Below are 22947 nucleotides of genomic sequence, written 5' to 3' on the forward strand. Positions count from 1 at the left end.
CACACACACACAACAACAACAACAACAACAACAACAACAACAACAACAACATAGTGTGGATCAATCTAGTAGGAGATGTTTATAGATCTATGTTCTATTAGTTCCCCTATCTCGTGAAGAGTAAAAGGTTAGAGGCATATCGGATTCGCTGGATTTGAAATCCGAAGTTATCGTGAACAAAATAGTTCGACTCATTGCTTCAGTTCTATCTTAGTTGATTCTGTTTCGACATTAGAGGTATATTGATTTTTTGCTACCAACCGTGTGAAACCAGACCAAGGATACAATTAATTTGGACCTAAATTGTGCTCAAGGCCTGGTTACAACTATTGATTCCTGTGGTCCAGTCCATCTCATGGGTTTAAAGGCCTATACCGGTAGGCAGCAACCGGCCCATTGGGCGAATAGCCCATGCTTTACTTGGTTTTAACTGTTTATTTATTTTAATATTTGGTAGATTAGTTTTTTTGTTTATTATAAGATTATTTTAGTAACTATTTTTTTAGTAACTATTTTGAAATACACCAAAATATTTAATTTTATAATTATTTTTATTATTTACCATCCTACTAAAACTTCATCAAATCACTCTATATTTTACGCAAAAAAACTTTTCTAAATAAAAGTTCTTTTTTAAATTGAACAAATCTCTCAAATTGAAAATAATTTTATATTAATTGTTTAGTATCGTTTTAGCAACTTAAAAAAATAATAGCATAAGTAACTCATGTAATGTACGTATTTCACTGGTTTTACTTAAGCCTACCAACTTTGAGCCATGTCACTTCGATTATGGGAGTGAATAATGTGATCAAGGTTTATTTTGCTGCGAAATGTAATAAAACTTATAATTCTTTTTTTTTTTATAAAAAAAATATAAATATGATGTCTTTAAACAATCTGATCAAACAAAATTATCTAATTAATTATTTTAATGTATTACCAGCCTAATTATTTAAGTTGTTCTATGTATGATATAATTCATAAATTTATTATAATATAAATAATTGTTTATGCTTCCTTGTTTTTTTAGATACTACCAGCATCTATAATATTCGAAATTAAAAATATTGAGATATAATAACATACTAGTGGACCGACGCACTCGTTGCGTGCTTGTATAATATTTTTTATAATTTATTTGATTTGTATTTAAATAAAGATAAAAATATAATTATAAGAAATAGTGAAAGACTACACTGTAATTTTGATATATAAATTAAAAAATAAAAGAATAAAAAAAATGACCTCTGTGGGGACCCGGACGCTAATCAAGTTCTTAATCATCATTGGGACTAATTAATCAATTAGTAATACATGGTCTAATTTTTTTTTTAAATGCGGAACGTAGTGACATAAAACATATATACATCTCAGTATAAAAGTACAAGTCCTGTACTACATACATTTATTCAACTAAGGTTTAACAGCTAATATCAAGTGTCCAACCCTATCTCTAATCCAAGTCCGGAGCCTCCACTCTAATCACGATCTTTCCTCATCTCCTCGACCCTGAACATGTCCTACATGTTGTCATGCACACATACAAAACAAGACAACAGCCGGATAACTCCGGTGAGAATAAATCCCAGTATAAACAATGTAAACATGCAATCATATAAAAACATATACAAAAGCATATAACAAATATCATTCACATGCAGCCAATCAACTCGACTCAAACAACGCGTCGTCTCAGACTCGACTCAACTCTAACCTAGGGATCCCAATGTCTGGATATTGATAATTATATCGAATCTCAGTCGATAGGAATGAATCAACCCTAAACGGCATCGATATAATTCATATATCCAGTGTCTTGGCGAAACAGCCGCAGAATTGACGAATCAGTCAAGAATTAAGCGAATCAGCCAATAACTAGACGAATCAGCCAATAATTAAGCGAATCAGCCAAAGTTTAGACGAATCAGTCGATAACTAGACGAATCAGCCAATAACCAGACGAATCAGCCGGTGACTAGGCGAATCAGCCAATGACTAAACAATCAGTAGTCAATACATGCAGTGGCTATAAATCAATAGACTACAAACATCAATCTCATCAATTATAAATATCAATGCAATAAACTAAGTATGTGATTTAGGGAGACTCGAGTCAAACCTCACTCGAGTTGTGCAATCTCAACTCAACATTAATTTATACATTTCTTTCTGATACTCTGACTCTGTCGAAGTCTCGAACCCCAAGCATGTCTATACTCAATCTGACAATAACAATATTGAGGGTACGGCATCAATACACCACTCAATCAATACTGGATATAATCAGAATTCAATCGAATTCTGTTTTAACAATATGATGTCATAATTTCAATATATCCAGCACTACCATATCAGTCAGATATCAATTCTAACATCTCATGTTTGATAACAATTCAATTCTGATATCAAATCTCAATCAACTCAACTCTGAAAATCATAACAATTTCATATGGTATCTATTCTTCAGTCCGGTTTCGATTATACGATGTCTAACATGTCAAGAACATCATATATGAATCCTATCAGATTCTGACAATACCATAATTCCAAATCATATCAAAACGTAGCAAAACTTACGTCCAGTTGTAGCCTACGTCGATAGGAACACAGTACCGAAGTCGGATTCAAAATCTGCCGGGCGGATCTTTCATAACCTTCGAATTCTTAAACTAAAAGGCATAAGGTTTTCGAGAGGATTTGCTCGTTCTTCGTTCTGATAGATTCTGAAGAGTAGACATATGTGTATATATATATATATATATAGCATGCAAGGTGGGATGTATATATATATATATATATTATATATATATATATATATATATACATCCCATAATATATATATATATATATACATCCCACCTTGCATGCTTACAAAACGTGGCACATTTCATGTTTTCCAGGTGGCGCTCGAGCGGTAATATTCTACCGCTCGAGCGCCAAACATTCTGTCCAAGAAGTAAACTCATGGTGCATTGGCGCTCGGGCGGTTCTTTTCCACCGCTCGGGAAGAACCGCCCGAGCGCGAGATGTTCGGTCCAACATCTTGGCCAACATCTTGAGATGTTCGGTTCAAAATCTTGGCCAACATCTTGAGATGTTCGGTTTAACATCTTGGCTTATACTGTAACGATGCCCTGCTTCTTCATTTGAGTTCCTATAACCTCACTTCTGTCAATTAATCAATGTCTGATTATAGTAATTAAGTCTCGAGCATTACAACCTCAAAGAGAATTGAACTTATAACATAAATCCTATGAAACAATAGCTCTATCTGTTGAACTACATATAACTTACATTAAAATTTTACCATTTTATTTATATATATAATTATTAAAACAGACCACGACACCAAAGTTATTACTCTAAGTGTCTCAAATTTAATAAAATAGTATAGATAAAATAGTATAGATAGTATAGATATAATTAAAAAAATAATTAATATATCCAAATGAAGTTGTACGTTTGACTAGCAACACAAAAGTCAGCAAAGGGCAAATTCTCTCCAAACGTACAACCGCGAAGCTGTCTTTCCAAAATCTCTCTCCCCTTCCATACTCAAAAATCAGATTTCCATAATGTGCTGAATTTTCTTCGACAGAAATTAGAGGAAACTACACGAAACAAAGGAAAATCAGTCGGAGTGAGATTTTTTCTTAATTTCCTCTAAATCATTGATCATGTTCATATTTTCAGGTCTGTTGTCTTCAGATTTAATTTTCTAATTTAGCAATTTATTTTTGAAAAAATTAACGATCGTATGATGTCTAATGCAAGCCTATTTCGAGGAGGTTTTTATGCGCAATTTTTTTTAATAGAAACAGGAAGAAGGCGTTGTTCAATGTGTCCGTGGATTAGATTCTGAGTGTGAAAATTATTTATCTGCTGCGATGTTACGCGTGGCAGCTTTAAGTTTGTTTGATTTTTTTTAATAGTGTGTGATAGCAATGCTTATCTTAGAAATTTGATGTCAGACGTAAAGGAAAAAACGTTATAGTGTAGCTGAAGATGGGATTTCAACTACTACTTTCAGTACTCTAAGAGTGCCTCATTTTGGTTATAAGTTTGTAAAATGTGGACGGGAGTTATATTTCAACCAAGTCATGGTGAAAAACTCTTCAGCACTTCGTTAACTAATTAATGAACTGGATAAACTTGAAAGATGATTTTTCCTGTTTATATGTGGCAAAATTGCAGTTTTTTGGAGTAGGAGAAATTTATAGTTTTATCCATATTTGCCTCAAGTTTTGAGCTTAATCGGAAGGATTGAGAAGTGGCACAAATTTGTGTTTAACACTAGTTTTGAGAGACAAGAAGTAATGGAGTGGATTTCAAAACAGTTACGGACACCTTACAATAGCTTCTTGTTATTTTGAATTTTATAATAAATTTTTTTTTTTTGCTTTTACTAATTCTAGCTCTACTATGCAGCTTGAGGTGCATCTTGGAAATATTTAAATGTGTTTGTACATCAGAGAGTGCTGTCTCAGTTGTATTTAAACATTACAAGGTTCTTAACTATGTCGTCTAGAACACTGTTCCGAAGAAAACATCATCTCATTGCTACGCTCAGGCAGTCTCCATTTTGGGTTCAAAGATTTTTGAGTTCTGAGTATGGAAACACGTTGGGGATTTGTCATTCACAACATTGGAGCTGGGCTGCGGGTCATTCATCGTCTAGTGCAAACCTTAGAGACAAAAAAGATTCCAATTCTCCAACCAAAGATGGAATACCATGTTTTTTAATTAGAAAATGTGTTGAGCACCACTTATTTGGTGTCCCATCTTTGCACCGTGGGGTTGAAATGCAAATAAAATTTTCCCCTTTTGGATATGGGTGGACAACAGAGTATGCACATACTTTTTCCTCTGCTGTGGCCGGTCAGCCTGAAACAGGTAGTGGTGATGATAAAAATGAAGAACCAGCTGTTAAGCAAAAGAAGGAGCCTTCACCAGAAGAATGTGATCAGGCGGTTGAAGGCTTGAGCTCAGTTAAAGCCAAAGCAAAAGCCAAGCAGCTGCAAGAATCTAAGAAAGTTGATAAATCTATTCTAAAGAAGATGTGGACCATGCTTCTCGGAATTGGCCCAGCTTTAAGGGCTGTTGCCTCTATGAGCAGGTAAATCTTTGTGTTCTCCGTTTCTCTTGTCCCAAAACTAAATCATCATGTTTTCTGGTCAACCTATATTGTAGGAATGGTTGAAATAAAAAAGCTCATGTCTTTTTTGTTTCTGTTGTCTTCAAATATATTTTATGAATTATGTTGATTTTTATCCTCTTATGGTAGGGCTGATTGGGCAAAAAAATTGCATTACTGGAAAGATGAGTTTAAATCTACGTTGCAACACTATTGGTTGGGTACAAAGCTACTTTGGGCTGATGTGAGGATATGCTCAAGACTATTGTTAAAACTTGCTAGTGGGAAGACTCTTTCCAGGAGAGAGAGGCAACAGCTCACAAGAACAACAGCCGACATTTTTAGGCTGGTTCCTTTTGCAGTCTTTATTATAGTACCATTCATGGAATTTTTACTTCCTGTATTCCTTAAGTTGTTCCCCAACATGCTGCCGTCGACCTTCCAGGACAAGATGAAAGAACAGGTAGATTTATTTAGCTGAAAGATATCTTTAGCTTTTGTCCACGTCCCTTTCACTGTCAGATGTTTATTTTGTTTCCTCATCTCTGCGGCCCTTACTTTTTGTTTCTACCTCATTTCCTTGGCCCTTACTTTTTACTTCCGGAAGTTGTGTATTTGTTCACCTTTTACATTTGTCTTATCATGCAAGGAAAATTTAAAATACCCAGCTCAAAATTTTATCTAGAACAATCAAATATAGATGTCTTCTGGTTTAAAATTAAGTCTCTTGTTTTTTATACGTCCCTTGAATTACATATTAATCTTGGATAAAATGCTTTAAAACAGGAAGCCCTGAAGAAGAGGCTGAATGCGAGGATAGAATATGCAAAGTTTCTTCAAGACACTGTAAAAGAAATGGCAAAGGAAGTTCAAAACTCAAGAAGTGGAGAAATAAAGAAAACTGCTGAAGATCTTGATGAATTTATGAACAAGGCTAGAAACTTACTATGCGTTTTATCTTTCACCTTATTGTTTTCTGATTTTCTGAAAAAAAGACGGCAGTTCTTTGAGAAGCTCCAACATTTTGATATTGCTCTCTTAATTCTTGAGTCTTGACCAGGTCAGGAGGGGGGCCGGGGTCTCCAACGAGGAAATTTTAGGCTTTGCCAAATTGTTTAATGATGAACTTACTCTGGATAACATCAGCAGGTAATTATTTGGTTTTCTTCCATTTTTTGGATTCTATCTTTTTCATGTAGCCGGTGGCCCAACAATGTAGCTGGTGTTGATGTTTCGTTGATGTGAAAGATCAAATTATTTCTTTGATGCAGACCCCGGTTGATGACCATGTGCAAATATATGGGCATTGGTATATACGGTGGTACTGATGCATATCTTCGCTATATGCTTCGAAAGAGACTTCAAAAGTAAGCTATTTTATTTACACATGAATGTTCGTGTTTAATGATTTGGTAATGGTGGTTCGTGTTTTGGATTTCTTTACACATGCATGGTCTTAGTGTGACTCGAACCCAAGGAGCCAACTGCACTACTACTGGTAAGTTGGTTGTCAACTTGGGTTTGTACTGGATAATATTTGATCAGGTTCGTTTTTTTTATACATATTATTCAAATAGTGAATTCTACTCCCATGGATATATTGAATCAAGTACGAAATTGTTCTTAGGTTTGGAAGGTGTTTTTTTAAGAGGGTTTGATAGGGTATTTGGATAGTATGGGAATGGTTGAGAGAGGATTTTTTGCCGCCACCGTGTTTCACACATTCTGAATTTTTTGGTGGACCTTATTATTCTTTTGATGAGGTATTTGATATGTTTCCCCTTAAGTAGAAGGAATAAAATGTAACTGAGCTCCGAAATGTTTTTTCAAGCGAAAGAAATGGGTAGGGAGCAATTACTGGATATTTAAACAAAAGCAAGTTAGAAAGTGGCAATGAGAAATGGGATTAGGTAGAGCACAACAGTTTGAGTGAAGAACAGGAGTGAATTCCAGAGACTGGGGTAGTCTGGTGAATTGTGATGGAGAAAGGCATGGTGGAAAAAAGTTCAATCACGGAAGAAAGTGCTAGCTAAAATTGAGATGAAGTTGAAGGTTTTGATCACTTGATTGATGATTCATAATTATTTCCCTTAGACTTTGCAAATAAAAGGTTCAAAAACATGTTCTTTTATCTGTTCACAAGTATGCAGTTCAATTTGGAATAATGTCCAAAAGTTAATGTTTAAAAAGAGAGTGAAACTGTATTATTCAAGTCTCAAGATAAAAAGAGAGTGTAATTGTATTACTCAAGTCTCAAGATATATTTATATACAGCCCTGCAAATAAAAATTTATTTCACACACACAAATATCGGTGTGTGTATATTATTACCATTCCACGTATGCTTTGTTCCTCAGTTCAGTGTCTATTTCTACCTCTGGTTATGTCTGGACTAGATGTTTGTAAAATGCCAGAAGTAAAGTAAAATCTCATTTGATTATGCGGAAACATCATAATATTAAACAATTTTCTGCACAATATAAATGACATATCACCAATCAATTTTTTATTTGTCGTCGGAATATTACATTTCATCATTTTAAGATATCCTTTTATTCTAGTCTTGAAGTTTTCAAGCTTCCCCATAGTTTTTGCTAGATTGATTGATCATGTGAAGAAAGGTAGTGTATTATTGGACACTGAGAGAGATTCATGTTGTTTGAACGAGGAATGGCGAACTTGTATACCTGTATATTGTAAATATTGAAGTACTCAACAAAATGTGGTTCATGCCAAAGCAATCTTTTTTCTTGTGGCTTTTTTTTAAGGATCAAGATTGATGACACAATGATTCAATCCGAGGGGATTGAATCTCTTACCGAGGAGGAGCTTCGTCAAGCATGTCGAGATCGTGGCTTACTTGGATTACTTTCAGTTGACGAAATGCGGCAACAGGTTGCTTCAATATTTCAAAGTGACAGGCACAAGTGTGCCTAAATGCACTAATATTTATGATGGATACCTATTTCTTTTATAAAGCTATCACATCGTGTTGGTGTAAAAATGAGGACACGGAAGTTGATAAATCTTTGATATAAGTGACAGCCTGAAAGTATGCACTCTCTATTTGGAAACATAAGGATCTATTTTAATAAAAAGTATAGTTTGAGTGGTTTTTGCCAGGATTGTTATAAGTCCGTGCTTGATAGGTTGAGGGTGGTTGTTAGTTTCCTTCTACAAATGCATGTTTAGCTCTATGTTTTCATTTCATATAGTTATTACGGTAACATAATTTGCTGCAATTTCTCAGCCCATTATCGACTTTGTATTTCAGCAGTGCTTTTCCTTTTCTGAATCTGCGGATTGGAATCTTCCAGTATACTTTATTTTCTTGAGTTAATAAAAGGTTCACTGGTATCTCCCATTGGATGGATATTTATATTTGTTTGCAGTTGCGAGATTGGCTGGACTTATCTCTCAACCATTCAGTACCATCATCTTTATTAATTCTTTCCAGGTAACTAAAACTTCCACAAGCTATGAGGGTGAATGCCAAACATTATTGATTTTTAATATTTTATTTTGGGATCTTGTTCCAGAGCGTTCAGCGTCTCTGGTAAAGTAAAGCCAGAAGAAGCTGTTCAAGCTACGCTCTCATCCCTGCCTGATGAAGTTGTGGACACTGTTGGCATCACATCTTTGCCTTCAGAGGATTCAGTCTCTGAAAGGAGGAGAAAGTTAGAGTTCCTAGAAATGCAAGAAGAATTAATTAAGGTCCGATTAGGCTCTTAATTGTTTGATTATATCTCATTTCCATGGAAAGAAGATATTGTGCCTGCCAGCGTATCAATGAGCTGAGTGCAAAAATGGGAGTGGAAAGATAACCACAAAAATCTTCTTTGATCAATTATGATACTTTTCTCTTCAAATATCTCCCACGATTTTTTCTGTTTCCATTGAAAATATCGACAAAGCTGGAAAGCATTTCTGGAATGTATCAACGACTTTAGATCTGCATTACGGTGTCTTAATCTGGTCCACACCCTAGTAGTTTATAATGCTGTCATGATTTAAAATCATATTTGCTCATTGGGTTCTAGATGCCAATAATGTGCTCTATTTAACTATATGTTATAAAATTGTTATTTCAATCTTTTGATCAGCTAAAAATTTCTCTCTTTTGTGTGAGCGTGTGTGTGTGAATGTGACCTTGGTAAAGTTTCCGTCACAAAGTTTTTCTTCTCATTTTTATCAGTAACAGTAGAGTTTATTATTAGGAGGAAGAAGAGAAAGAGGAGGAGGAGCAAGCTAGGTTGAAGGAATCTGTCATAGGCCAGAAGGATGTAGCCTTGGAAGAGATGATGACCGCTACTGCAAAAGAAACAGAAGAGCATGAAAAAGCTAAAACTTTGGATAAACAAGAGCAACTTTGTGAGCTTAGCCGTGCATTGGCTGTTCTAGCATCAGCATCGGTGTGACTTCGTTCTTGATTGTTATCTGTTGCTAAATGGCATCCCTGTCATAAACTTTTTATTTGTTTTGCTACCTTTTCAGTCTGTAAGCAGGGAGCGTGAGGAGTTCTTGCGACTTGTCAACAAAGAGGTATTTGTTCCTTTGGTTTTTTACCATTTTAGCTAGGGAGCAAAAGACCTAAAGATTGCTATTGTGTTTCGTGCCTGGTAATTGGTTTTCTTTAAAGTATAAATTGCACCATAATTCAGCACTGTCAAGTCTTTATTTATCTTCTCCCGTTAGGTCTTTATCTCAATTCTCATTTCATCCAATCTTTTTACGATCACATCTTTTTGTGCCATTAACTTCCTGGGTCTTTTCCTTCTTTCTAATTTAACGCTGTTAGTGGTACTTTTTCTTTGTTCTGTCAATTGGAAATGCCTACTTGCATGTATGTTGTAGGTAAAGGGCTTGAAAGTCATTTTTCATTACATAAGCTATGAACATAGTAGTTACATTTATCAAGTATAGCTTTTTGGCATAGAGTGATTTCTGGTGATATAAGTTTATAGAATTAACAATAGAATGCCATGGTGCTTAACATTTGGATCTTGTGCTGATGGTCTGGTGAAATGAGGAAATTTGGTGATTATATGCATATCTCGCCTGAATCTTGATCTCTCATCTCTTCATGCATCTCATTTTTGTCCATGGTACGCATTAGTCCAAAACCTATTCTCACTTTAAGCTCTATTTTGTGATCCCACTTTGAAATGTAATTTGCAGATAGAGTTGTACAATAGTGTGGTTCAGAATGAGGGTACTGATGGAGAAGAAGAAGCCAAAAAGGCTTATATAGCAGCCAGAGAGGAAAGTGATCTTGCTCCTGAGGAAACTGCTGGCGATAAAGTTTCTTCAGCGCTTATAAACAGGGCAAGGCTAATTTATGGATATTCTGGATTCACTATTTAATATGCTTTTAATATGATAACACGTGACTATTTGCATTGAATAGAGATGTAGGAAACATATGCATAGATTTTCAAAAATTTACTTGGATTTTACCTGCTAGGTTGATGTTATGCTTCAAAAGCTTGAAAAGGAAATAGATGACGTGGATGCCAAAATTGGTGATCGTTGGAGGTTGCTTGACAGGTAATAGAATTTGCAGATTGGCAAAGGTGTTTCCAAAGTTTAGTACAGCGCAACTTTCAATTTCTGTGTTCATATAATTATGTGCTCAATGCCCGTCCAATATGTTTTACTTTGTTTTCATGTCTTTTGGAAAAGTAAGTGTTTTTTGCTTGCGTAATTGAAGAGCGTAGAGTTACTATGCTCAAGAAGTTAAACGTGTTACTGGATATGGGATGTTGTGCTTGAGAAGTGAGAAAATTCCTTCAGAATTGTCACCACGGTTTCAGCGTCATGCGGTTCATAGAATGAGGCTGAATTTTTTTCGTGACTTCATGTTTATTCTAGTGATCTTGAAGTCAGCTTGGTGGTTATAGACATGGTTTATGACTTTGCTTTTTTTTTTTTTATAACTAAGTTGCCACTTTATGACCGACTTCCTGGTATAAAACTGTGTTTTTGATGACATCCCGTGTTTCCATCGAAATATCTGTAACTTTACTACTTTTGGGCAATTTAAACAACACAATAGTGGTTTCGAAATTTCTATATTTTCTGGAAAACCTACCTTTTTCTTCAGTTTCTTTAAAAATTAATGAAATGTCATCTTGCTTCTTTAGTTCACATAAAAATTCTCTCTTTATGCTTTAATAATTTCTACCCGTTCATTGATTTTTTGTAGAAATTAAACAAGACTTTTCTGGCATTCCGAATTGTCTGAAAAAATTTCTAATACCTAGAGATTGCAAACTCAATTGGTAATGAAAATCTTATCCGGCATCCTGTAACTATTTGCTTTGATATCCGTTGGCAGGGATTATGATGGCAAAGTGACTCCTGAGGAGGTAGCATCAGCTGCTATGTACCTTAAAGACACCCTAGATAAGGAGGGTATTCAAGAATTTATCAGCAATCTTTCCAAGGATAGAGGTTCGCACACACGTTTGTTAATTATTTTGGTACAAACCAAAGGTTTGCACTTTGCATGTAGCATAAATTTTGAAGTCATGACAACTCAATCTATTCTTTTGGGGAGTTTTGAGCCCTCCACGTGAATGTTGGACGTGTACCGTGTCAATTATATTCACTACATGGAGATTTGACCCACCCTCCATTGATGTAAGAATTTGTGCTGTTTTTTTTTTTTAAATGGACAAGTACTGTTGCTAAAGTTGTGTTGAGTTGAGGGCTTGAAGCTCTCAAGAAATCAGAAGATATTAGTTTGAATCACCCTACAGCAAGGGGGATATCCAATTTAGCGCTCAGCATGATTGCCAATTTTTACGGTCCTGATATTTGGTTTCTAACTCACTTTTCCACTTTTTCTACTTTTAACAGAGGGCAAAATTCTTGTGGAAGATATCGTTAAATTAGCCGATCAAACAGAAGATGCAGAAGCGAAAAAAGCTGAGGCCTGATCTCTGTTGATCAATTAAATTTTCTGGTTCGTTGTGCTTTGGTAAATTTCATTTTTTTGCCTTTTGTCAGTGGACATCTTTGCACTTCGATTCCTTTTCGTGTAATTTGGAAATTTTTTTGTTCTCCTTCTTAGTTACAAGAAATTACTGAACGATATTTGCGACTAATATATTGCTTGTTCTAAAAAAAAGGAAGAAAGAGTTGAAGTGTATTGAAGCGATAATGAGAACATATTTTAATCAAAGTTTGGTGTCTTTTTGTTTGAAAAAAGTGTATAATTCATTACACCTCTTGTGTTCATACACCACAAAAAATGTAAAGGAAAGAAAGAGAAAATATAAACCTTCTAGACATAGCTAGATCTCTTGTGTTCACCATTATAGTACCTTAACACAGCAAAAACTCGTGTAGACGGTCTTACGGGTCGTATTTTGTAAGACGGATATCTTATTTGAGTCATCCATGAAAAAATATTACTTTTTATGCTAAAATTATTACTTTTTATTGTGAATATAGGTAGGGTTGACTCGTCTCACAGATAAAAATTCGTGAGACCGTCTCACAAGAGACCTACTCACTTAACACTAATGGAGGTAAATTATTTCCACTTCGACATATCTGATTAATAGAATTCTACAAAAAAAAAAAATTGCATTTTAAATCTCCCTTGTAAATCTTTGAAGAAAATTTTCATAATTCTCACTTGTCCGTCGATTTACAGCTTGGAATATTTGGTGGTGCGATATTTGTTCGTGCACACCATCATTGTCGTGATAAAATGGATCATTGAGCTTTAAGGTATGACTTTGAACATATCGAGCTTCTTTTAAAACATCGTTAGGATGACAACTATGACAATGATTGAGAAGCGAAAAATTACATCAAATCTCGCTCGATCAAGTATATCCATGAGATAGTACAAGATATGTTCCTTCAATTTCCAAATGGTTGGGGTGGTAATCAACTTAGCAAATTGGGAAATTGAAAGTTCTCAATATATTTATTGCCACACGACTTTGATTAGGGATCAAAACTCTTTCTTATCCACTTTAGCATCATCAAAAAAGTCTTCAACAAGAGAACTCTGCCACTGTAACAAGTTTTGAAGCAAGAATCAAGCCATTCTTTGAAAACCCCTCCGATCATTTCCAAATATGCGCAAACTTTTTTAGGGAAGATTTCACCCTACCTTGTGGGGCACTGCCCTCGTGAGAAGATCAAATGTCTAATTTTAATCACGCATATGTGGGGTTCACCAATTTCTTTAAAATCAATGGCCCAGATCCTGTGGGGCTGGAATCTTGGCCTATACTACTGCCCTTTCAGTATGACCAAGAGAGGATTCATCAACTTTTCGAATCTGCATTGATTACAAGAGAAGTGACCCCTTTTCAGTGTATTGAAGGCAAGATTCCTGCAGTCAGGTGACTGCTAGAGTCTAATGTCATCAATTGTCACAAAAATAAATATAAACTAAAAATTTGCAAAAAAGTATGATTTCAACATCAAATGGAAATAAACAAACTACTCCTACTTGGTGGCATTCATTAATCTTAAAGAATAGGTCTTTTGTGAGACGGTCTCACGAATCTTTATCTGTGAGACGAGTCAAACCTACTGATATTCACAATAAAAAATAATACTCTTAGCATAAAAAATAATATTTTTTTTAATGACTCAGATAAGAGATCCATCTCACAAAATACGACCCGTGAGACCGTCTCATACAAGTTTGTGTCAATCTTAAATTGCAGATCCACATTTTCTTTCAATAATTATAGTGTAGAAAAATATTAAAATAATACTGGTAAAAATTGAATAAATCCCGTATATACACCCACACATGCACACACATATAACAAATATAAATAAATATCACAATAAACATTCCATGAAGGAACTGATTGGGGATTAGGGCTTCGGGGAAGAAAAAGATGAAGTAATAGATTCCTGCAAAATTCTCAAAATAAAAACTGCCCAAACCTGAAAAATTCCCAGAAATTAGCCATTCAACTAATCTGTTTTTGTTTTCAAATTAAAAGTTGTCTTTTTAAATTATATCTTCTATATTTTGAGTGCCAATAAATAGAGAGGCAAAAATTTGTGTAAGACGGTTTTATGAATCGTATTTTGTGAGACATATCTCTTACTTGGGTCATTCATTAAAAAATATTATTTTTTATACTAAGAATATTAATTTTTACTGTGAATATCGATAGGATTGACCCGTCTCACAGATATAGATTCGTGAGACCGTCTCACAAGAGACCTACTCAAATAAAAATTATACATTTTTACATTTTGAGAAAAAACTGGTTTGCAAAGGCTCATTAAGAATATTTGATGCAAACCACATAAAAATACAAAACATTTTCTCTCTTGCATTATAAAATATTATAATTAATATTAAAATTATAGCAATATATATATGTGTGTGAAAATATGGACAACTGGTTAGTACACAATGATTGTTTTCTTATTTTCTCCGCAACGGTCATATTTGAAAAATGACCGTTGAAGGAGCAGCAGCAGCAACCCCTATATAAACCCACACTAATCACCGCTGTTTCTCAATCTCTCTGTCTTCAAATCTTCTCTCAATTCAATCATATTATATTCTTCCAAAAATAAATAATGGGATTTTCAATCGACAGCAGCAGCAGCAGCTCCTCAGAGCACCATCACACACACAAAGTGTTCCTTCTCTGCAACTACATTTTACTTGGCGCCGCTTCCAGCTGCATTTTCCTCACTCTCTCACTCCGGCTCATCCCATCCCTCTGCGGCTTCCTCCTTGTCCTCCTCCACATTATCACCATCATCGGTGCAATATCTGGCTGCGCCGCCGCAGCCAGGGGAGATTCGAGATCTGCCACCAAGTTCTACGGCGCACACATGGTGGCCACCGTTCTGACGGCCATTTTCCAGGGGTCGGTGTCCGTGCTGATCTTCACTCGACCGGCGGATTTCCTGGGAAAGCTGAATTCGTATGTCAGGGAAGAAGACGGCGTGGTGATACTGAAGCTGGCGGGAGGGTTAAGCATCCTGGTATTCTGCCTGGAGTGGGTGGTGCTAACTCTGGCCTTCTGCTTGAATTATTATGCTCATGTGGAGTCGAATAATAGTTACGCGATGAGGAGTGGAAAGGTTCAGGACGATGAAGATTTGAAGACTCTGCCATGGCCTTGTAAGGTCTAACTGAGGATTTTATTTACTGTTTGTTGTTCTATTTGTTTAATTCTTTGTTGATTTGCTCGAGGGTTATATAATGATTTGTTGTTATAAAGTTTCGAAAGTATTCATCTGTTCCAGTTCTTTCCGAGTAAAGGCTTAAGGACTCAATATTTCTTTCATTTATGATTTATGATATGATGGAACATATATCTGAGTTATGATTCCAATCGACGCTGAATTCAACCGTAACTCAAAATTTGAGTTCTATATTATAAGCAGAGATTCGGCTTCATTCGAAACAAAATTAACAAGAACTACAATAAAGAAGCTAGAAATGCATATCTCGAAAACAGAGAAGAAAAAAGAGAACTTTTTCAAACCTTGATTTCTCGACCAAAAACCCAACTGAAGGGAACATACGACGTCTGCTTTGCCCTAGCTGATGCCCTCTCTTCCAACTTTCTAATCCTTGCAGGCAAACCACAAACAAACTCCTGAGCTTTACGCCCCTCACCGGAAAGACCGGTCAACTTCTCCACCGCCCACCTTCCTACCAAGAATTCCAAGATATCAGCATAGTCCTTGGCTGTGTAAACTTCAAGCCTTTGTGCCACAGAGGAGAAGTGCTCAAAAAGATTGTTGTCATTGCCATCATACATTAGGTGAGCAGGCATGGTGATTTTTTTCCTCATCATGTCAGCAAGACTCAGTATTGTGCCATCTGGGTCGACCTCAAACAGCTTTTCGATGATTTTGGTGTAGGCAGTCTCGTGGCGTTTCTCGTCTGCTGCTATTGTGCCACATATCTGGGCCAGTTTCCAGTCCCCGTGTTTCTTGGCGAGCCTTGCGGTGTTACCATGAGAAATGAAAGTTGCTCTTTCTTGGAATGAAGTGTAGATGAATCCAAGATACGGGTTGTTCTCCGTTCGAGGATCCTGCCAATTAATAACCGAATGAAGGGAAACAAATATTTTAACTAAAGACTATATAAAATTTTTCACAAACATATTCATCGACATTTGCAGCATAATATGTTTTCACAAGTAAAACCCATTGCGAGTGCCATTGACTGATAAGATCTCACCATGCCCGAACCGATCAGGTATTGTGTGGTTTTTTCTATTTGCTTCATGTCAACGCGTCCGGAAAGATAAAGATATTTGTTGAGAAGGTCCCCATGCCTATTCTCTTCAGCAGTCCATGCTCTAGTCCAAATAGCCCAAGGAGTGGGGCTTGCACCCGTCTCATCTCGAACTGCATCTAAGGTGTTAATCATGGTCTGATAAGTCGGAAGCGCTTCCTCTGTAATCATATCACCAACCAACACGATAAAATAGTCATCAGGGATTTCTTTTGATCTTTGCCTCAGTTCCTTGACTTGGTCTTCGAACCCTTCTGAAGCAGGGTCTGGTAAAAAGTCACTAGGCTGCCAAGACTTCTCAACGTGCTTTAGGAGCACCAAGAGGTTACTTTCAGCCCAATCTTTAAGAGAATTGAAGATTTCACGCTTTTCTGATGGCATGGAATGAGTAACCTGAACATGTACTTCTCGTGGTGGACTGAAAGGCATTTTGATGTTTCTGGTTTCTCTGCATTCGCCAAACACGAAGCTAGGATATAAATTTTATGGTTGTGATATGATATGCGTTTGGTAATCACTCACACTATATACCTCAAAGAAAACTTAAGAAAATAAAAACAGATTCCTCAGATGGTGAGGAATATATAATTTTTTAAGCCTACACATGGTGTTAATTTTATTTAATTTTCACCGAATGCTATGGCAAAATTGTCGAATTTATGGCTCGCAACAGACCGAGATCTTGTTTAGCACCCCTGTCTTGCCCCATGTGTTGCTCAGTTCTTTAAGGTGAAACTCTTCTACTCAGCCAAGTTTTTAGGATTGTCGGGCTTTCAAAGATCACAAGGATTTTGGAAGTATCTCAACAAATCAGTCCTTGGGAAGTTACATTACCATGTCGAATGAATGCGATTTTATCATGGATCTATCCCATTATTTGTTTGTGTTCATCTAGGAGGAAACTAGGTAGTTAGAAGGAGGAGGTAGGATGATACAGAAAGGCAGATGAGACCAAAATAATATTTGATGGAAAGCAGTATCACAAAATTAAGTGTCCAAATCAAGAAAGAACTGAACAAATCATACCAACTACTCAATTTGCATGTAAAGAAAAGGTCAAGAATATTGTTACAATATGCTTAAGGCAAACAAGCTGTCATTGACGATATCAGAAACCATGACCACCTCACAATCTCCATAAATTTTCTGTAGATACCAAGAATAGGTCTCTCAAATTACAAAATTAATCCATATTTATTCAATGAAAATATATTTTAGTAAATTTCTAAATCACCTATAGCTAACATGCATATCTAGACAACTTTCCAAAATTACTAAAAAAAATTTATCTTTAACAAAATTAAACTTCTAAAATTGTAAATGGTCACTTCACTCTTATATAAAAAATATCACATAACCATAAATTTAAAATTAGTAAAAAAAAATATTTAACACAATATATATGTGCATATATATATACATTCGTGCAAAGGATGCTGATACTTTATCAAATCTCGATTTCACTCTATTATGTAATGATATTTCAAACAATCAATTAACAGATAACTTGTTTAATTCATATAATTTAATTTTTCCCAATGCTATTTAACTTTCAAAGATTTTATTTTTCTAAAAAAAAAAACATCAGAAGACTAAAGAATACGATATTCGTTGCATGTTCATAAAAAAAAGAAGTTTAAACTTCACTGGATGGAAATAAGTCATGCATGCATGCATCAGTTTTCATTTGCAGAAACATGAAACACTTAATCAGCGAATACTAGGAAATCATCAGCCATTGGCTAGAATCTCGGCAATTTTATTTTTCTGACAGAATAAAATCAAACATATGCAACCTCGCTATCCACCAGAAAACAAGAAAACTTACCGCGAGGGAGAATGAAGCGTCGAAGCCATGATAATTTTGTGAGATCCGCAGTGGGAGCCAAGAAACGAAGGCATGCTTCTGGGTGTGAAGCTGCTGAATTGAAGCGCCATTTTCTTCAAAATTTTGACAAATGCAAAAGAATATTTCGACGACTTGCTTTCTTTATAGATGAACGAAAGAATGAAGGAATGTAATGAAACAGGGTTGTAGCGGTCTGTGCTGTGGTCTGAGTAAAGCAGAGAGGAATTGAAGAAGGGACAAGTGAACGGTGCAGAGGCGCCGACGCAGTGAAATGAGGCGAAATAAGGGACACCTGGGTTTGAATGAATGCCAATGATTTTTTTGCAAGTTTCCTTTGTCGATGTTTCCTATGATGTCCAACCTCGTAACTTACTGCCCCTTTATTTCGCACTTATTATTTAATTCTTGTTTTTTTTCCCCAAAAAAAAATATATGGAATTTTAAGTATAAAAGATCAGTTGAAAGTATAAAAAAATAGGTTTGTTTGTGAGTTTGGGAATCTTAGAAGTCGGGATAGATAAGTTGGGCATGACTTGGACAAATCTTGGTTTTAGGACTTCAAATATATATCTTTCCATTCGTACTATCTTACTATTTTATAATTAATAGATTTTTTTTTGAACGATTTTACAAATCTTTATTTGTGAAATTGATTAATCTTGTCTATATTTCTAATAACAAATAATACTTTTAACATAAAAAATAATATTTGTTCACGAGTGACTCAAATATAAGATATATCGTTGTTTTGTTAGTTCATATTTTAACTAGGAAGGGGTGGGTAACTTTGATATTAAACAAAAAAAAAAAAAAAAAAATCTTCCATGTCCTATTTATCTTCCCACCTGTCTTCCCTCTTCCCCATAATTTCAACATTTCTCTTTCTCAACCCCACTTTCGAGAAATTTTGAAGACCACTTCTAATCGTGACGTTTTTTGCCCCTTTGCGGTTCCAATTTTTTTTTAGGTTGGTTACATTGTATTTAAATATAATCCAAATAAAAACACTACATCGATATTTTTGCAGATCAATAAGTTCTCCAATTTCTCAAAAAAATTAAAAATATTGTAGGTATATATAGATATAATTCCTTACATCCGGATTCATAGTGTTGTTTCCAGAACTTCTATTTTTTTTTTTTTTTGTATTTTCGTGTTTTAATATTTTGCATTTTTATTGTGAGGCCCCGTGACTTTATTACCATAAATTGTGATATTATGAGTCATAAATCAACCACTCATGACGCAATGGCACTTCATGTACAACATTTGACCTATGTATATTATACAAGGAGCATACGATGCATTGGGTTGATGACCAAATGTTAAGTTGAAACAATAGTAAGGGTTTGATAAGTATTTTAGATACACAAAAACTTCAATGAGATCGTTTTACATGTCAATTTTGTTAGACAGATCTTCAACTCGATCCGATCAATGCAATAATATTACTTTTTCTTTGAAAATATGGATCGAGTCAACCCGTCTTCTTATGAGTGTGTGTGGAATCTATATAAATCTTTCACCGACATATTGGTTAAAGTTGATTAGTTATTATTGTAAAGACTATCTTTTTACTATAAAACTTAAACAGAAACTTGAATTTGTCCATCTCGGTTAAACAGACACATAGACCTCATGCTCTTCTGGTGGAAATGTCATCTTCAGTTATTGAAACAACAAGGGGTATTTCTTCTATGGAGGATCCTTGAAGTATTTTTGAACATTAATATCTGACATCTTTAACTTAAGAACACGTTAATTAAAGAAAGAAGATTAACGTGTATTATCATATTTTGATGATAAATTATATATAAATTGTAAAATTCCGTGTCTACAGAATTACTAATGAATGAATATTTGGAATTATCATATTGAAATTCCATTGAAGCGATCATAGATGCCGAGATTAGGAAAAAAGTATATTACGACCGAGTATGCGTATCATTTGATATATGATTGATTGATTTGAGTGAAATTATATGTCTACATGTCTTACTTGAATTGATGTGATACACATGAGGTATTCATAATTGATAAATCAATGTATAAAATAAATATTTGGTTAACACGCATCATTTTCTGCATACATCGATGCATGACATACACATTGAGATATGATCTTTGGATATCTTCATATCATTGGGATTTTAAATTGTTTATGGGATATTGAACACGATATTATATTTGACATTATATGGCTCAATAAATACAAAATCATTTGATGAATTGAGGTTTGGGATTGATGACGATTTGTCAACGACATCATATGAATGTTTCCTTATAATTGATTGATGTTGATTTACAAGTTTTGATGATTTGATATCGATTCGAATGATTCTGATGTGTTCTTAGTGATTGGATGGTTGACATGATACCTTCAGGAAATGAATATATTGCATATCCTATATCATTACATAGATACATGCTCGGGAGATTTTATTTTTGCAAATTCCTTCCGATAGTTGATGCTGAAACTTTGGACATATAAAAATAGGCTTCTCTTATTGCTTCACAAGGAATAATAATAATAGACACAATATTCCTATGATCACCAGCTAGCCCATTACTAGGATATGAAGTCCAACTTTAATTTATTTATTTATGTTTGGAGTGATAATTACACACATACTCGGAATAAACTTTATGGCATTCTCCTGCCTCCGGTGCCGGTGTTCCTCTGGCAATTAAAAAAGACAGCAGCAACAGGGGAGCCAAGATTGTAGAGCTCAGCAAATTCCCTAGTGCTAAAATTCTGACGCCACTCCGGAGCATACACGGTTTGCCGCCCAAGCTGGCTGAACAGTACGAACACGAACCGATGTATCCCCATCGACGGCCTTGGATTCTCGTAACACACAATCTCTCGACCTACAATTTAAACAATCGCCATATATAATTTAAATGGAAAGTAGCCACAACTTCTTTCGATCTCTTCCAATATTTTCCAGTCAGACGGACTTGAACCCCTCAAACAATATGATGTGTAGCTAGGATTTCATCTTAAGTGGGAAAAATTCCAAAAAATCTTATCAAGAATCCTTTTTGAACATAAAAATTTCGTCCCTTTTCGAATTGTTTAGACGTCAAATTACGGAAAAAAGAATTGGTTATGTGGGTGGTTCAAGGACAGCCATTATATGAATGAAATACTCACCAAAACTCGTACCAGTGGTTGCTGGAATATCTGTCACCAGCCTACAACAAAAAACAAGAGTAATAAAACAAATAATGCATGTATACACGATCTAATTTACAAGGAATTAACCAAAAGATTACAAAAAGAAAAGATTGATCTCAAATATTTAGTTTCTCACCAGTGCAAGTACTCCCTAAGGTTCGGGTCACTTGGGCTTGGAGCATCCGGGTCCACCATAAGCAGCGTGTAGAAGGAGCGGAGATCCTCCCCTCCAATCTCGACCCTTGGCTGGTTCGAAACTTGAGCTATCCTCAAGTCATAGCCGTTGCTTACTTCTCTGTTGTTGTATGTGACCCTTAGCCCGATGGATCTTGTAAACGGATCCAGTACATCTCCTATCACTCTACCTACCACTAGAGGATCTCTTCCTCTAAACATCGATCACTCCCTTTATTTTTCACAAAGTGCGAGCATGGCCGCTGTCTCGAATTTATACGTATACCACCCCCACGCTAAACACAGGCGTTCTTTCAAATTTAGAGAATATGTCCTCCAATCATTTGCAAATTATACTGTAGTGTTTCAGCTTTTTTTTTTCTTTTTCTTTTTTCATTATATGATTATTCACTGAAATAGCAAATTATAAAATCATGAAATTCGAGAGACATGTATATAAGCGAATGCTAAATGAGGAAGGTTCGGAAAATGGACAACCGGGTCCGCGGCATCCCCTTGTCTTGGTGGACGAACATATCTTACGAATGAAATGGAAAGGCGCGAATTCTTATTCGTACTTCTGGGATCTCCATCGTTACTGGCTTATTTCCACTTTCTTTTGCAGGAACCATCACATCTGATAATTATAAAATAATATATTACGCTTTTGGTGAAAAGCTTGAGATTAACCATTTTTTTTTTTTTGGTTTTAAAACAAATCTCTTCAAGGATATTTGAGCATATTCATGAGGGGATTATTTTTTTTAATTAAACGGATATTCATCCCGATCCAATTTATCAAAAACTATTATTTATGTTAAAAATATTATTATTTATTATTTTAATTACGGATTGAATTGACTCGTCTCACGAAAATAGATTCATGAAACAATTTCATAAAAGACACACTAACTCACCCAAAATCAAAACCTTTTTCGACATGTCAAATTTCGGAACTCGAGTTCAAAATCACATTAAAATTCTCAGGTATCACGTATAATATATTTTAACACTAAAAAAAAAATTCCTCTTTTAGCCACGGTTTTTTAAAACTATTACAAATATTTGCAACATTTTTTCAATTTATTTCGCTTGTTCTTTCTGCATTTAAGGGAGTTGATATGGTTGGAATATGACAAGTAAGTCTGTAAATTATTTTCAGATATTAATCATTCTATATCGTGCATGTTGAACCGATTATACTCGTCTGTATGTTTTCAAGAAATCATTACAAATATTTTTAAGGTTTGCGCCAGAGAATCACAAGGTGTCCGCTTTTATCACTTCAAAATTCAACGCACAAACATGTGAAGGAGTATCTTGGAAACATGGCACACCCGATCAACGAC

General features: G+C 35.2%; 4 protein-coding genes across 5 annotated transcripts; 2 read left to right on the top strand and 2 right to left on the bottom strand.

Annotated features, from left to right (window-relative positions):
* Positions 1-3516: 3516 nt before the first annotated feature.
* LOC142525634 (uncharacterized) lies at positions 3517-12290 on the top strand. 2 transcript variants are annotated; one of them, XM_075629966.1, is made up of 15 exons: positions 3517-3696; positions 4432-5119; positions 5288-5600; positions 5924-6070; positions 6198-6286; positions 6409-6504; positions 7906-8032; positions 8530-8594; positions 8677-8851; positions 9355-9549; positions 9632-9679; positions 10316-10462; positions 10602-10684; positions 11475-11590; positions 11999-12290. In XM_075629966.1, the coding sequence occupies exons 2-15, from the start codon at positions 4521-4523 to the stop codon at positions 12076-12078; spliced, it is 2280 nt and encodes a 759-aa protein (XP_075486081.1). In that variant the 5' UTR covers positions 3517-3696; positions 4432-4520; the 3' UTR covers positions 12079-12290. The 2 variants fall into 2 exon arrangements, with proteins under 2 accessions (XP_075486081.1, XP_075486082.1); XM_075629967.1 differs by having other exon boundaries at positions 3526-3643.
* Positions 12291-14635: 2345 nt separating this feature from the next.
* Positions 14636-15390, top strand: LOC142525210 (uncharacterized). The gene has a single exon (XM_075629405.1). It carries the CDS (start codon positions 14714-14716, stop codon positions 15275-15277), a length of 564 nt encoding a protein of 187 aa, XP_075485520.1. The 5' UTR covers positions 14636-14713; the 3' UTR covers positions 15278-15390.
* A 101-nt stretch (positions 15391-15491) lies between these two features.
* On the bottom strand, positions 15492-18546 carry LOC142525209 (stearoyl-[acyl-carrier-protein] 9-desaturase, chloroplastic-like). Its single transcript, XM_075629404.1, has 3 exons — positions 18223-18546; positions 16338-16842; positions 15492-16188 (listed from the first exon to the last, which is right to left on the bottom strand). Exons 1-3 carry the CDS (start codon positions 18330-18332, stop codon positions 15628-15630), a joined length of 1176 nt encoding a protein of 391 aa, XP_075485519.1. The 5' UTR covers positions 18333-18546; the 3' UTR covers positions 15492-15627.
* A 2183-nt stretch (positions 18547-20729) lies between these two features.
* LOC142525635 (protein VERNALIZATION 3-like) lies at positions 20730-22011 on the bottom strand. Its single transcript, XM_075629968.1, has 3 exons — positions 21561-22011; positions 21401-21441; positions 20730-21114 (listed from the first exon to the last, which is right to left on the bottom strand). The coding sequence occupies exons 1-3, from the start codon at positions 21818-21820 to the stop codon at positions 20888-20890; spliced, it is 528 nt and encodes a 175-aa protein (XP_075486083.1). The 5' UTR covers positions 21821-22011; the 3' UTR covers positions 20730-20887.
* Between the last annotated feature and the right edge of the window lie 936 nt (positions 22012-22947).

Source organism: Primulina tabacum, chromosome 14, assembly GCF_025594145.1.
Source record: "Primulina tabacum isolate GXHZ01 chromosome 14, ASM2559414v2, whole genome shotgun sequence".
In the NCBI taxonomy this organism is placed as follows: Eukaryota; Viridiplantae; Streptophyta; class Magnoliopsida; order Lamiales; family Gesneriaceae; genus Primulina; species Primulina tabacum.